Below are 16806 nucleotides of genomic sequence, written 5' to 3'. Positions count from 1 at the left end.
TCGGAAACTTTACACTCGATGGATACCGCGTGATTTAACGAAGTATCAGAAACGACTGCGTGTAGAGGAGTTCCAAAAAATTATAAAAAAAAGTTTAATGTAGGACAATTATTGGCTGTATATAATATCGTGACAGTTGACGAAATATGGGTGTACTGCTTTGAACCGGAAAGAAAAAGCCAGTCCGTAGAATGGGGCTGTTCTTTTGAAGATTTGCCGACGAAAGTTAAGAAAGGTCGGAGCACTGTTAGCATCTTTCTTCAACAAATCAGGACATTACACTACTGTAGCGCTTGAAGACCAAAGGATACTGACTACAGATTGGTACGTAAACACCTGCTTGCCCAGAGTTTTAGAAAAAGCTCGCGAAAAGCGTCCTCGAAACAATATCATCCTTCACTATGACAACGCCTCTGCATATCCGGTAAGGTAACGAATGCTTCAGGAATTTAAAGGCCTTAAATATGGAGCTCATGACCCATCCGCCATACAGCCCAGACGTTGTACCATGCGACTTCTTTTTATTTCTAAAAATCAAAGATAAACTTAGATTTTTACGATATGCAAGCCCGGAAGTGGCGGTGAATGCGTACCACGAAGCCATTAAAGAGGTCCCTACGAAAGACTGGTCCCACTGCTTTTCACAATGGTCCCAACGAATGCAAACAAACACAAAACAATACATCTTTTATAAACATAATATCTGGTCTTACTTATCAGAATCCAGAAATGTTCAGTATGGCCTAAATAGATTTAATAAAGACGTATTTTTTCGCGTTTTTTTTATACCTAAAATCAGCATCCGCTGATGTTTAAAACAAATCTGCATCCGCTAATATTAAAAAACCTGCATCAACAACAACCCTGGTCCCTACGTAGGACTTGTAGGGACAAGTCCTTCCCCCCTAGTGATGTGTTTTACAAGTGGATTTGTTTTCACTCATCCCTACCACACCATCACTGGTTGGGAAAAATGGACGTGGATTTAGTACCCCTCTGTACAGGCATAAGCGTGAAGTTTCTGTCTTACTGAATAGTGGCTCCTTCTGATTACTATTGTAATTTTAATTATATAACTAATTTGATATGTAATGTTATAAATGTATGTAAGTGTGTATATAATAATATATGTAAGTGTATGGCTATACAGCATATAATTTTTATCTATTAATTCTTTTACTTAATTAATTTCTCCTTATTTGCATAAAAATGAAATTTTGAAATATAATTCCACAAAACTACGCGCATGTATCATGCGAGTCATAGAATGCCTTGATTGTCACCACATAGTCACACATTTGCGGAACACGTTACTGGTTCATATTTATTCAATCTTGCTTCTTCAATGTTTGTTGTTTGTTTATTAGATCAAAAGCTTCGTAATCCCATTTTTAATGGCCTTCTATTCCGTACTTAGTACTTGTAATGGTTCATAGTGTGACATACTGAGCCCATCAGCCGTACCTAAGCCGTCTCAGCTTTGCTACAACATCAATATTGTCGTATAACCATGCGTTTTTTCCAATACGATATTCAGAATAAATATCTCCACTTGATCAGAATAAATATCTCAACTTATTTGCATTGAAAAATTAGATTTTTCAATGCAAATAAGTTGAAATTTCACATTACTACTTTTCTGATACATACCACTTATTTGCTTATTAGGTTCTTAATTTCCAATATGGTTACAACACAAATTATGACTAATTAACAATAGCTACATTTAAAATGATTATTCTGGGAAAAGAAAAGGAAATTTTCATGGCTTCGATTGTGAATCAAATAATTTACAACATTTTCACAATAACAGTACATTGTACTCATTTCTTGATGCCATAAGCTTGAATGAGTTAAAATTAAAAGGGAAAGAAATACACGAAAGTTATGTCTTGCGTAATCTTACACATTATCCAAATTGGTGTTTTAGTATCTTTAATGACCTTAGTAAAATGTGAAGTGTTTACGGCTGTCACCGATATCAGGAAATTGTTTAATACACATGAGAATGTGCTTAGAAATTTAGAGCGGTACATTGAAGTAGAGGAAAATAGACTTAACGTACTGAAAAGGTATTAGAATTTGTGCTTGTTTCATATAATACTCGTATAATACTGCTGATTTTAGGTACCTAAAACTATTTACAGATGAACATGAGAAGATGAGCAGTGATGGACATAAGTACGTAGACCACCCAATCAATTCATTCACTTTAATAAAAAGACTGTCAACTGATTTCGAACGATTAAAAACTGTTGCTTCTGAGCCCACGGGTAAGTTACTCAAACTACATTCTTTTATGTTCGTACTGTGTCCCAAAGTGTCTGACTGCCCAAAACGATTTTAATTCTAAAAGAACCTTTTTTTTTAGCAAGCATAGAAAAGCTTCAAAATTACCGTATCATCAAGTAGTTTTTTACAGAACAACAATCGTTGAAATAAATAAACTCAAGTGTCTCGATAATGAAAGACACAAATTTGAATTGGTTGCATAAAAATAGTTTTCTATGTTAGATCGTACCCAAATTCAGAAACGTCAAATGAAATTATATATTGCTTTAACCAAAAATACTAAAAGATCTCTATACGACTTAGGGATTATAGTGAATATAGTTTAAAATCATCAGAATTTTGCAAAGCTCCTTTCTTAAAACGCTTACTCCATAACTCCCAACCAATCTATATAATTTTGTCTAGACAATTTACTACGTTATTTTCATGTACCGTGTCGTCACTTTATTAGATAGACCAGAGTACAAAATTTCAAAAAAAAAAAAGACGCCATTGGATTTAAATGTTTTTGTTATTCTTCCATTGCTAGGTACTTTTATGTTAAAGATTATACTTTGGAAAATAATAACTGAAATTGGCCACAAAAATGGTAATGAAAATCGTTTTCATGATAATGATCCATCTGTGACCATGACTTCCTTTTAAGTGTTGGAGACCGAACTACGGAAGCTAAGTGTTACTTGAAATCTATATACCAAGCCGTTGACCAAGCCGTATGACCTTACGTCGTAATTAAGTGGCAAAATATAATAAGTGCTGTAGACACTTCGAATGAAGATTACAATATTTAAACAAACCTCCAATTGTAAGCTTAAAATGTTGAAAAGTTTAAATTATTTATTTTATTGAATAGCATGATGTTTTAACTACCATACTATTCACATATTTTTTTGTGAAAATACTGCACATAAATAAAAATTCCTTCGATCTAGCTGGACTCTAACCAGGAACATCATCATATTGGGGTTATAGCTGCCCCAACTGAGCTGCGGAACCAGTCAGCAGACCGTACGAATTTTTCTGGGCCTTTTTTTACAGATCTTTGTTAATTTTGAATTATTCTTTACTAAGCCCAACAACAATCAAATAATTAAAGGAAAATTCAAAAAAGTACCTAGTCTCTTTTTGGTAACAGAGTTCGTTTGGGATCGGGAGATGCAATATGCGACAGAAGAAGATTTAACTGGCGCTGCTGTGGCTATTTCGCGACTACAATTCGTGTACAAGTTGAACACTACACATCTAGCTGAAGGAAATCTGCAAGGCGTAATCGGGTAAAGCACGTAAACTACCGCAACACTTTCAGAATGAACATGGTAGCAATTAAGATATATAAATATGCTTAGCATAGGTGAACTAAAGTTGAAACAATTATTGCTTTTCAAAACCGGGACAATTGTAAACAGCCCGTTTTAATTAAAGCTTGCTGCTAGATAGCATTACTTAAATTGGGCCGCCTATCTTTTCTTCATTTGAAAATGAATTCAGAAAAAAGAAAACCACACATGGCCCGATCCTTGGCTTTTTATTTAATGTGTATTATTGTTTTATTTTCTCGCAGTCAAAGTGAAAACAGATGTTGAACTTTGGTCTAATATCTTTTAAGCTACGTTTCTCGCGCAACTAAGTTTATCGTTTAAATATTTACATTATCTACTATCAACACAGATGAGAGACATTGAAATACTTTGCAATTCCCGTTTCAGGTCAAAAGTATCTGAAATAATTTTGAACTTACTTTATATTCCAGTTTTATAGGACCAATCTGACCAAATGCAATCGAATTAGTTTGTTTCTTCTTTTCACACGTTTCAACCGATTTCATAAGAAAAGGAGGTTCTCCTTTGGAGGTTAATTCGACTGTGCTTTTTTGTAGTTTAGATTAACTTAGGACCCGCAGTTCGTAATTGTATTTTTGATAAAATTCTTTACATTTATATAATTAAACAAGAAGTTGTAAACACTCAAAACGTTAATGTGACGAGTGGCCCCTAGTGGTTTTCAGCTGGCTATAGTCTTGGGAAACAACTTCTATGACTTCCTCTGTGACCACCTGTTTGGTATTCATCGTGGGTATGTTCTTGTGTAAGTATGCCTGTCACGTATAAAGTGAACATGGAGTGAACCCTTGAGAAGCACAGCGAAAATTTTGATAGAATTTGGCACGATATAGTCATCGCCAAGTCATTCCGTCTTTCTCAGATGCATCTTTGCATTCATTTAGAGCTCTCAGTATTATACATCTTTCTATTAACCTTTATAACTTACCTAACCTTTATAACTTTATAATATTTATAACCTCTACAAGTAAATTGCGAAAACTGCAGCAAAGAATTTTGGTAGCCACATCAAAGTCAAAAGTACACATCGAAACAGTCGAATCGATTAATCTATACGGAACTCATGTTTTTGTTAGATGCCCTGAACTCATTAGCGCGCCCAAAGAAAGTGTTCATTAGTAAGAACTTGCTCGTAGAGGTGAACTTCCAAAGCTAAAACGTGTGGTCGAAGGCAGCCTACTTTCGATCTTTTATAGAGTACACAAAAAGTCAAACCAAAATGGTGAAGGAGTTCACCCTGGTAGTCCTTAATGTTCGGATAATTCATAGGAAAGCGTTTTAATTCGATGTGCACTACAGCACAAACAGGTGGATGGTATGGCAAAGAACATTAAATTTATCAATGTATATTAATAAATATTAATACATACATCGATAAATTATTACAATTGAAATAAAGTATGTATTTCAATGTTCTGAGACGCACAGAGACATGCCCCACGACGTTCTGAGTTCGATCACAGAGCATGGCAATTTATGCCTTATTTCATTTTTCAATAGCATAAAATATGCATTGATAAATTTAATGTCGTTTGCCTTCCCGTTCGCCGGTTTGGCTCTGCCCTAATATGAACGCGTCTATAATGCAAACGTTTACAACCTGAATATTTTAAGGGCAAATGGAATAGGCAACTTTTAGGCAAGCTTGTTCTTGTCTATTTTCGTTGTAAAGTGAAGGTGGGTTGTGGACAAACATAAGCATTATATGTTTAAGATAATGGATTACAGATTTATAAGCATCTTGGCAATCCATTGTCTGAGTTGTCACATTAAATGTGTAGTTACCATCCATCGGGTATATAATCAGAAATAGAGACGAAATGTCATTTAATTTGAAAACTATTCTACCATGTCATTACTGTGACAACTGCGCTCCGATTGGCTAGCCGTATTCGTAACAATTGACGGGTGTTGTCAATGGGTGTCGTGAATTGTTTCACTTTAAATCGACTAGTTAACTTGAGCTTTGCTATAATGGACGAAAATTGCAAAATTAGTTTTTTAATATTTAATTACCGATGAAATTTGGTTCCGTTTGTTTTGTAATTAGATGTTTTGCTGTTTTTCCCCATACCAACAAATGGTACAGCACGCCATTGTTAGATATCTTTATTACAATAAATACAGAATATTTTTGGAACATACGGAGACGTACACACTGGTCAGTTGTTGGCGCTGTCCTGTTTCAGCTTTCTTATTTGTAATTTCAGTGCAAACGAGAGTTGATATTTATGTGATGTATCCCTGATGAGTTATCAGGAATGCATGGCCCTTATATCGTCTCTATTTCTGAATATATACTCGATGCTACCATCATTTGAACTCTTGATGCTGGTGAAATTTGTAAGTGTGGTAGATACATGTTCATCAATAGCTTTGACGATGACATTAGTGCCCATATGTCTAGTAGACTCTACTTAGTTTTAATAATAATAGGAAAATGTGTGTAAGAGGTTACACATTGACCTGTAGGTCAATGCTCCTACATAACATAGCAGATAAATGCTTACGTTACAGTTCTCCGATGACAGCAAGCGATTGTTACAATTTGGCTTTGATGTTGTACAAGCAAGAACATCCGGACTATAATTTGCACGCTGCCGAATGGTTCGAAGTAGCCCTCGAAAAGCTGAATATTGAGCAGTATGAGAATACATTTACAGCTACGGAAGTAATGACGTACATCATTAAATCCTATCATCGCTCGGATATTTGTTTAGGTTAGTAACTGCTAGAGAACAGGGGTTTTACCATGAACCCTTATTACGATTCAGTTTAGGACCTAAAGTGAATCGTAGTGAGACAGCGCTACGTAAAGTGTATATCACCATCCCGTTTTTTTGTCCTTACGAACCTATACTGAACTGTAATAAGAGTTCATGGCAAGGCCCTAGGAACATTGACAAAGTTTCGAAGAGACTTTGTCAAGGTTTTATTTATTTAATTTGTTCATGAAATTCCCTTTTCTCTCGACAGACTCAAAAGCCTACGAGTGGGCAGAAAGGCTATTTGTTTTAAAACCTAACGCTAGCACTGATTTTGTAATGAAATTATATGAATATGCTGTCAAACAAAACAAGACCGATGTAAGTTAAGTAATGGCTAAGAAAATTGTCTACTTATTAGTGGCGAAGGGTGGATATTTGAATAAAGTAAACCGATGTAAAAGGTAAGCATCAAATGTTTCATTGCAAGATATTTTCCATTCAGTACCCTACCTATTACTGACGTAAGCCGCTGAAATTCCTATACATCGTGGACCCTTCGCCACTGCTACGTATCAAATATAGCATGTTAAAAGCAAAATTCTGTAATTATGTAGGTATATACGTGTCGATTACAGGTTAACTCTACTGATATTGACTTAAGGAGTAGATATTCTGCATTATGTTGCGGTGAAACTAATGTTCTTGCAGCAAATACAAGCAAGTAATGCTATTTTTATCATATGACAAATTATATATGACAAATTAATGAGAGTCGTTCATGTAACATTCATTTCATACATTGTAGATTACATTGCTCGTATTTAAGAAATATTCCATTTCTGAAACTGGCGCCGATCAAGATGGAGGAAGTTCACAAGGATCCAAATGTTTTCATTTTTTATGACGTCCTCAGCGACGACGAGTTTCAAAACATAAAAACAATAGCCGGTCCTAAGGTTTGTAGGCAGACAGTACCGTTTTCTTTCTTTTTATGCCTTTTGTTCGCGCTTAAGAGCGACTTTTAGCAGTGACGCAAACGCGCCTTGCATCGCTACACTTGCGATTTATAGGCGATTGCATCGATGTAAACGCGCGACTGCATCGATACAAACGCGCGATTGCATCGATGCAATCGCCTTGAAATCCCAACTGTAGCGATGCAATCGCGCGCTTGCATCGCGTTTGCATCGCTGCTTAAAATCGTGTGCGAGTGTAAACGTAGACGATTAACGTCTGCTTCGCTACTAAATCGCGTTTGCATCTCTGCTAAAACTCGCAGTGTGTAACCGCTCTTACAATAAACTTTTCAAATTTAGTGTTGTCAACATGAGCGAAACTATTTAATATTTCCTTTTCTGTTCTGCAGTTGGAACGCGCCAAAGTAGTCGGTGGTACTTATAGTGACAGTCGCATTGGCAAAAGTGCATGGTTAGACGACGATGTTGATGTTGTGGCAAAGCTGAGACGGCGTACAGCTGATTTTACTGGGCTCAGTATGTCACACGCTGAACGTTTACAAGTGCTCAACTATGGGATAGGAGGCCATTTCGATTGGCACTATGATGCTTTTAATGTAATAATGATGCTCTTAACCGGTAACCGGTGAGTTATAATGATTTAAATTGAAAACTTGTTTAAAAATATTATTATTTTACAGAGTAATCATAACAACATAGGTGGAAACAGAATAGCTACAGTTCTATTTTATGTAAGTATTTTCCTTTTACACAAAACTTGAAATAAATTATTTCCACAATATTTCGTATGCCAATTACAAAAGCATATTATCACAGATGACAGATGTCACTCAAGGCGGAGCGACCGTGTTTGCCCATCTAAATTTGACCGTAACACCAAAAAAGGGTTCAGCTCTATTTTGGGAAAACCTGCAACTTTCCGGAGAAAAGGATAACAAAACATTGCACGCAGCATGCCCAGTATTATACGGAAGTAAATGGGGTAGGTACCTACATTACCTAACACCTACAGCCTACTCATGCTATCATACGTGTAATCAATTACTACAAGCATAATATTTGTTTCAATCATTTTAACAATAATTTATGTAATCGTTGCTTAATAAGGTTTCAAATCGAGTAAGGGTAAAAATCAAATGCTGCGTTTAGCAATTATGTAATGATTGCAAACAATACGGTTTCTACGATTAAATAAAATAATAAAACACAACCCATATTTAATGCATATTTTATTAACAATCCATAACAACAAACTCAAACGAACCCCAAGGAAACAAAACAAAACAACAGTATAAGAAATAGAAGTGTACCACATACATTTTAACCAATTTTTTTTAATAAAGGGTTATGGCTCCGTTGTCTTGCTAATTTAACCAATCAGGAGGTGAGAGTCAGAATGGCTGGTGTACCTTAACGGATCCTTACGAATTTGGTATGAAAAAATTCACCTAATTTTTACTATTTAGTACCTCTATCTAAAAAATTTGTACCGCCATCAGAACGGAGTTATAGCGATATCAAAGGTACACCCGCCGTATTGACTGTCAATATGGAGGGTGTACCTCGGATTACCAATATTTATTTAATAACTATAAAAACTTCTTATTCCAAAAATTTGTATCTTAATAGTACTCTGAAGTAAAGGACACTCCACCTCGATCTGCTGGTTAGTTTCTGAGAACTAAGACAAAATATTTTAAGATTTCAGAGTGCCGTGTGCATCTTAACGAACCCTGAGATGTTTGGTACCAAAAAAATGTACCAAAATTATACTATTTAGTATTTATTCTCAAAAAATTTGTATCTCTATCATAACGAAGTTATAGCGAAATCATAATTGTAAATATTTTTGTAATTTTTTTTATTCTTAAATAGTTTATTTTTTAATTATGTCATGAAGGGTTGATGCCATTTAATTGTATAGGGCAGGGTAAGCATCTATATTTCCCAATAAGCAGGTCTTTTATTGATTTAGTAGTTTAACGGACTTTAATATTATATATTTAAATATTCTCACTAGAATACGTATTTCAATATGTTATTACATTAATAATAAATAAAGCTAGGGAGGGGCGGATAGTGACCATAATCGTTACTTTTTTATTCTCTGCTTTGGTAAAGGTTATCTACTGCTTTTTTACATGGCACCATTAGAACTAGTTTAAAGGCGGGTACTCACTAGCGAGCTGTAACTATAACCGTTGCATGTTATGTAACCAAAAATCATAGTGTGTACGTGGTTCGCGAGCTTGTCGCGAGCAGTACGCGTGCGGTTTGCAGTGAGCCGTCTATTTGAAGACTGTTTCAAGCGTACACACTAGAACCTCGTTACTGTATCTGCACGTTACAGTTACAGTTCGCTAATGAGTATCCGGCTTAAAATCCACCTTCGACTTCCTAGGTCAGTTTTATCCTACGATGCAGTAAAACCATTTCCAGAAATTCCGAATTCGTAAAAGTAATCATTTAATTTTTAGTGCATTGCTTGAAATAAACTATATTAAGGACACACGCTCGTAACCTTTTCTAACAAAACAAGGAACGATACTGACATATAAAGAAGATGTATGGTGGAACCTCTGCCTGCCCAAATAAATGGTGGAAGTTTATTTAAAAAAATTACTAAAATATTTACAATTTTGATTTCGCTATAACTTCGTTATGATAGATGTACAATTTTTTTAAGAATAAGTACATAATAGTCCAATTATGGTACATTTTTTTGGTACCAAATACGTAAGGATTCGTTAAGATTAGAAAAAAAACATGAAAAAAACACAGTGCCCTGGTTTTTTCTAAATTTGGTTTTTTTCAGAAAAAGTAAAATAAAATAACTGAAATAAAATAAGACAATAACTTTTGTTTTAAGAATGTATATATGTGTGAATATAACATGTTTATAAAAATCAATTACCATGATAATTATAACAAAAATTTAATATTTATTTGTGTTACTACTGTTACAGGTGTGACCCACACTTGTAATGTCATCAAAATTTTCTGTGTCTACCGAATAATTTTATATAAACGTCTTGCTAATAATTCTATGTAAATGTTGCTATATAAGGGATATGTGCGATGTGGAAATAAATATTGATATCGCTCTTAGATAAATAAATAAGTAGTGTTTTTATCAGTAATCATCAAAGTAGCGATGCAACAGCAATAGATAGATTTTAAAAAAAGGTAAAATGTTAGAATCCCTGCATTTTCTCTACATAGCGTTAATCCCATAAAATCATCGAGATGAAATGCCCCGTAATTTGGGGAATTCGCCACAAATTGACAACACTATGAATGTTGCCCATTTATTTTAAGCAATTTATCTATGAAGAATAATATTAACAAGAAAAGAGGAAATGTAGTAAAAAATACAATTGTCCTATTGTGATATTTTTATTTTCATACTTTTAGAAAAAAAACTTACTCCAGAAAAAAACCGGTTTCCTTTCATGTTTTTTTTAACCTCAGAAAAAACGATTTTTTTAACAACACTACACACGGCACTCTGAAATTTCAACATATTTTGTCTTATTTCTCAGATTCCTTTACTTCTGAGTACTATTAAGGTATACATTTTTGGAATAAGAAGATTTTATAGTTATTAAATAAACACTGTTAATCCGAGGTACGCCCGCCATATTGACTGTCAATGCGACGGGTGTAACTTTGATATTGCTATAACTTCGTTCTGATGGCGGTACAAATTTTTTGGACAGAGGTACTAAATAGTACAAATTAGGTACATTTTTTTGATACCAAATTCGTAAGGATCCGTTAAAGTACACCGGCCATTCTGACTCTCACTTATGTGGTTTATGGGCTAAGAATTTTCTTTGACAGATTTTAGTACAGGAGTAGAAAACATTATAAAAACGTTTTGTGAATTAGAAGAGCAACATAAATCTCCTAAAGTTCTTTCAACGTCTCAATTATTGTCACATCTCTTACAGTGTCCAACATATGGATCCACGAGGCTGGTCAGGAGCTATCGCGGCCATGTCCTGCTGTATAAACTTGTTTGAAGTTTCAAACCACTTTCATGTTTTAACTTACACGTGTAATAAAACGGAACTAAAAACTTGAGTTCATTATTTTTCCTTTTGACAATCCAGTTTATAATTATTAATACAAAAATCGTACACTTATAAAAAATATCTTCGATCCGGCCGGATTCGAATCGACGTCTCCCAGCAAACCGTGCCAGACGCTATGCCAACTAAGCCATGGAATGAACCAGCGGACCTCACGATTTTTTCTATGTGCTTGTTGTCGGATCTTTGTTGTAGGTTTTTAACGACTGTTTTGCCGTAGCGCCATCTGTGAGAAATCTATGAAACTATTTCATCACCCAGTGAAGTACTTTTGTAGCTGTAAAGGTGCCTTAGTTGGCATAGCGTCTGGTATGGTTTTCTGGGAGATGTCGGTTCGAATCCGGCCGGATCGAAGGACATTTTTCTAAGTGTTGTATTAATAGTTGCCTCTGTGCTAAAAAATTACTGCCTCTGTGGCCTGACGTTTACCATGCCGGACTGCCACACAGAGGTGCCAGGTTCTATACCTGGGCCGGGAGAAATATTTGTATGGCCTACATTTATTTGTCTCGTGAGTTTGGGTGTAATTTGTGGTTGTCTATGTGTGTGTCCATGGCACCTACGACACAGGGTTTTCCCAGTGCGGGGCTGTGTTGAGTGTGTGCGTTATTACTAATTATAACAAACTAATACGCTTGAGTATGGCCGTGTTATACATATAGTCCCCTTACTACGAAATGCATTGTAATCGTATAGAACAAGTACAGAACAAAGGTCTAAAAATGATCTGCTACAGATTGGGGCTGGGTCGCAAATTAGTTACTTATAGGGAGCGACTCGAAAAGTTCAAGATATCTTTAAAATACAAGATATTCTGAGTGAGTGCGTGAGTGAGTGAGCGAGTAAGTACAAATGAATGAATGAATTAATAATAATATAATAAAATAATAAAATAATAAAATAAATAAATGAATGAATGAATGAATGAATGAATTAATTAATAATATAATAATATAAAACAAAGAAACAAACAAACAAACAGTAATTAACACCTAAGTATTCTAAAACCAGATAAACGTCTTTACTTTCGTTCGAGTGTATACATTAGTCAGGTAATTATTGTTCGTTATAATTTACTGTTATCTCGGTAAAAGGGCGTGAGGTATGTAATTATTATTTAATCATCTTGAAAGATAAAATTCCATTGCATGCTGGCACCCACCGATATCAAAACAGTATTTTATGCAATCGTTGCATAATGAGGGTTAGTCGAGCACCGTGTTTAAGTAAGTAATAGGTACGAGATTTTAAGACCTAATTATGTAAATGCACCTTTTCTACAAGTAAATAAAGTAATGAAGCAGAACCAATATTTTGGTAACAATCCATGACAACAAACGCAATTATTTTTAAATAAAATTTAACCCATTTTTCCACGAGGATGGTTTATAAAATTATATCAAGGTTAGTGCCCGCTATTGACACAAAAAAGCAAGCGAACGAACGAACGAACGAACGAACGAACGAACGAACGAACGGACGGACGGACGGACGGACGGACGGACGGACGGACGGACGGACGAACGAACGAACGAACGAACGAACGAACGAACGAACGAACCAACGAACGAACGAACGAACGAACGAACGAACGATCGATCGGTCGATCAAAGCGATCGATCAGGGCAGAACCAATATTGGTAACAATCCATGACAACAAACGCAATTATTTTTAAATAAAATTTAACCCATTTTTCCACGAGGATGGTTTATAAAATTATATCAAGGTTAGTGCCCACTATTGACACAAGTAAGCAAGCGAACGAATGAACGAACGAACGAACGAACGAACGAACGAACGGACGGACAGACGGACGAACGAACGAACAAATGAACGAACGAACGAACGGTCGATCAATCGATCAATCGATCAATCGATCAATCGATCAATCGATCAACCGGTCACTCGATCAATCGATCAATCGGTCAATCGATCAATCGATCTATCTATCAGTCGATCAGTCGATCAATCGATCAATCGATCAATCGACCAATCTTAAATCTTACAATCTTACAATCTTACAATCGATCAATCGATCAGACGATCATTCGATCATTCGATCATTCGATCAATCGATCATTCGATCATTCGATCAATCGATCAAACGATCAAACAATCAAAAAATCAATCTAACAATCAATCAAACAATCAATCAAACAAACAATCAAACAATCTATCAAACAATCAATCAAACAATCAATCAAACAATCGATCAAACAATCGACCAAACAATCGATCAAATAATCGATCCAACAATCGATCTAACAATCGATCAAACTATCGATCTAACAATCGGCCAAATAATCGAAGAAACAAACGATCAAACAAACAAACTATCAAACAAACAAACGATGAAACAAACAAACGATCAAACAAACAAACGGTCATACAATCAATCCAATCAATCAATCAATCAATCGATCAATCGATCCATCGATCAATCGATCCACCGATCAATCGATCAATCGATCAAACGATCAATCGATCAATCGATCAATCGATCAATCGATCAATCGACCAATCGATCAATCGACCAATTGATCGATTGACCAATCAATCCATCAAACAATCAATCAATCACTCAGTCACTCAATCAATCAAACAATCGTTCAGTTAAACAATGAAACAATCAAACAATCAATCAATCAAACAATCAATCAATGAATCGAACGAACAATCAATCAATCAATCAAACAATCAATCAAACAATCAATCAAACAATCAAACAATCAATCAAACAATCAAACAATTAATCTATCAATCTATCAAACAATCAGTCAATCAAACAATCAATCAATCTAATAATTATTTATTCAAACAACCAATCAAACAAATAATCGAAGAATCAATCAAACAATTAATCAATCAATCAAACAATCAATCAATCAAACAATTATACCATCAAACAATCATTTATTCAAACAAAGTCTTAATCAATCAATCTATCAAACAATCAATCAATTAAACAATCAATCAATCTAACAATCAATCAATCAATCAATCAATCAAACATACAATCAATCAAACAATCAAACAATCAATCAATCACTCAATCAATCAATCAAACAATCAATCAATTAAACAATCAATCAATCTAACAATCAATCAATCAATCAATCAATCAATCAAACATACAATCAATCAAACAATCAAACAATCAATCAATCACTCAATCAATCAATCAAACAATCAATCAATCAAACAATCAATCAATCAAACAATCAATTAAACAAACAATCAATCACTCAAACAATCAAACAATGTATCAATCAAACAATCAATCAATTAATCAATCAATCAATCAATACAGTCAATCAATCAAATAATCAATCAATTAATCAATTAAAGTCAAAGTCAAAGTCAAAGATGATTTATTCCATAGGTAAAATAAATTTACACTTGAAAACGTCACATTTAAGGTACTGCTCGTTCACTACGCTGACCTCCCTGAGAAGAACGAGCAAGAAACTCTAGGGATTGCTCTTTTCAAATAAACTTAAATGCTATGGAATACATTTTGAATCAAATTTGTGTGGATTCTGGAGCCATGTCGTCTTTCCATACATCTTTATCTAACACGTAGTCTTCAATTTTGTAATATGCTTTTTCGATCAAAATATTTTTAATGTACTTTTTAAACTTAGGAAATGATAAACTTAATATATGCTCCGGAATCTTATTGTAAAAACGTATACAGTTCCCCATAAAAGAGTTGTTTACCTTGGTTAAACGAAATCGTGGTACCATGAGTTTGGACTTAGCTCTAAGGTTAATATTATGGATATCTTCTTTCTTATTGAAATTATGTATATTTTTACGGGCATATAAAATATTTGAGTAAATGTACTGTGATGCCACAGTCATGATACCAGTCTCCTTAAACTTTTCTCTGAGAGATACCCGAGAGCCTAGACGGTACACAGAACGAATCGCTCGTTTTTGCAATACAAATATGGTTTGAATATCTGCCGCTTTACCCCACATGAGAATCCCGTAGGACATTATACTATGGAAGTAACTAAAGTAAACTAGTCTAGCAGTACTAACATCGGTAAGCTCACGTATTCTGCGGACTGCGTATGCAGCGGAGCTTAATCTGCTGGCCAGGGACGATATATGTGGAAACCACTGAAGTTTACTATCTAAGGTCACTCCCAAGAAGACTGCTTTATTAACAAGGTCTAACTTTTCTCCGTTTATTTCTATGCTTGGACTAGTCGATTTTACGTTAGGTAATTCAAATTTAACACATTTTGTCTTCTTGGCATTAAGCAATAAATTGTTAGCATTAAACCAATAAACTACCTTAGAGAGGGTATCATTAATATAAATCAGAAATAAGAAAGGTCCAAGTATTGAGCCCTGCGGAACACCCATTTTTACTGGAGAACCCAAAGAAGTCGCTCCATTTATGCCTACTTTCTGAATTCTACCGTTGAGATATACGAGACAAGTTTCGACGCCTTGCCATTTACACCGTAATGTTCCAGCTTACTAATAAGAGTATTATGATCAACGCAATCAAATGCCTTTGAGAGGTCACAGAAAACACCAATAGCGTTCTGGGACCTTTCCCAAGCATCAAAGATGTGTTTTAGTAACGCTACCCCCGCATCGCTAGTCGATCTACCACTAGTAAACCCGTATTGTTCACTATGAAAAATATGATTCCTACCGAAATAGGACAGTAATTGAGTTAGCAGAACCTTTTCGAATATTTTACTTAAAGCTGGTAAAATTGAAATGGGCCTATAATTGCTAGGATCAACTTTCCTACCGCTTTTGAATAAGGGAATAACCTTGCTGTATTTCATTAAATCGGGAAAAACACCTTCGTCAACGCACCTATTGAAAGCTACAGCTAACTGTGGGGAAATGAGATTAATAACTGAGTCTATAACTTTAGTTGATATGCCCCAGAGATCTTCAGTTTTTTTAACATGTATTGACTTAAAAGCTTTTATGATGTCTTGTGGATTAACATGACGAAAATTAAATAAACTGCCACAAACGTTAACATTTTCCTTTAGGAGATCAATAGCAAGTGAAGGGGAGGAATTTAATGATTTTGTAGTGTTCACAGCAATTTCCGAAAAGAACGATTCAAAAGCTTGGGCTACTTTATCTTTAGATTTTATAAGTTTGCTGTCTAATTCTAAAACTATATCTCTATCGTGTAGTTTAACCCTGCCTGACTCTTTATTTATTATGCTCCAAACAAACAATCAAACAATTAATCAATCAAACAATCAATCAAACAATTAAACAATCAATCAATCAAACAATATATCAATCAAACAATCAATCAATTAAACAATCAATCAATCAATCAATCAAACAATCAATCAAACAAACAATCAATCACTCAAACAATCAAACAATGTATCAATCAAA

At 34.7% G+C, this 16806-nt stretch overlaps 1 protein-coding gene across 2 annotated transcripts; it reads left to right on the top strand.

Moving 5' to 3' along the window:
• Positions 1-1891: 1891 nt before the first annotated feature.
• Positions 1892-11378, top strand: LOC113226776 (prolyl 4-hydroxylase subunit alpha-2-like). Of its 2 annotated transcripts, XM_026459516.1 has the most exons (11): positions 1893-2072; positions 2128-2273; positions 3428-3566; positions 6150-6352; positions 6609-6718; positions 6976-7061; positions 7146-7296; positions 7707-7913; positions 7998-8048; positions 8134-8299; positions 11271-11378. In XM_026459516.1, exons 1-11 carry the CDS (start codon positions 1939-1941, stop codon positions 11330-11332), a joined length of 1455 nt encoding a protein of 484 aa, XP_026315301.1. In that variant the 5' UTR covers positions 1893-1938; the 3' UTR covers positions 11333-11378. The 2 variants fall into 2 exon arrangements, with proteins under 2 accessions (XP_026315300.1, XP_026315301.1); XM_026459515.1 differs by lacking the exon at positions 11271-11378 and having other exon boundaries at positions 1892-2072; positions 8134-8518.
• Positions 11379-16806: the final 5428 nt, after the last annotated feature.

This window comes from Hyposmocoma kahamanoa, unplaced genomic scaffold (assembly GCF_003589595.1).
Source record: "Hyposmocoma kahamanoa isolate Upper Pololo Valley unplaced genomic scaffold, ASM358959v1 202, whole genome shotgun sequence".
Taxonomy (NCBI): Eukaryota; Metazoa; Arthropoda; class Insecta; order Lepidoptera; family Cosmopterigidae; genus Hyposmocoma; species Hyposmocoma kahamanoa.
Note: the sequence above shows the minus strand (reverse complement) of the source record. Positions and strands in the feature narration are given on the sequence as shown.

Bases quoted from the DNA above. Each gene is read 5' to 3' on its own strand.
- LOC113226776 (XM_026459515.1), top strand. From the start codon at position 1,939: ATGACCTTAGTAAAATGTGAAGTGTTTACGGCTGTCACCGATATCAGG. The intron at 2,274-3,427 runs GTAAGTTACTCA...TTTTGGTAACAG, and splicing joins TGTTGCTTCTGAGCCCACGG to AGTTCGTTTGGGATCGGGAG. The intron at 3,567-6,149 runs GTAAAGCACGTA...CTTACGTTACAG, and splicing joins AATCTGCAAGGCGTAATCGG to TTCTCCGATGACAGCAAGCG.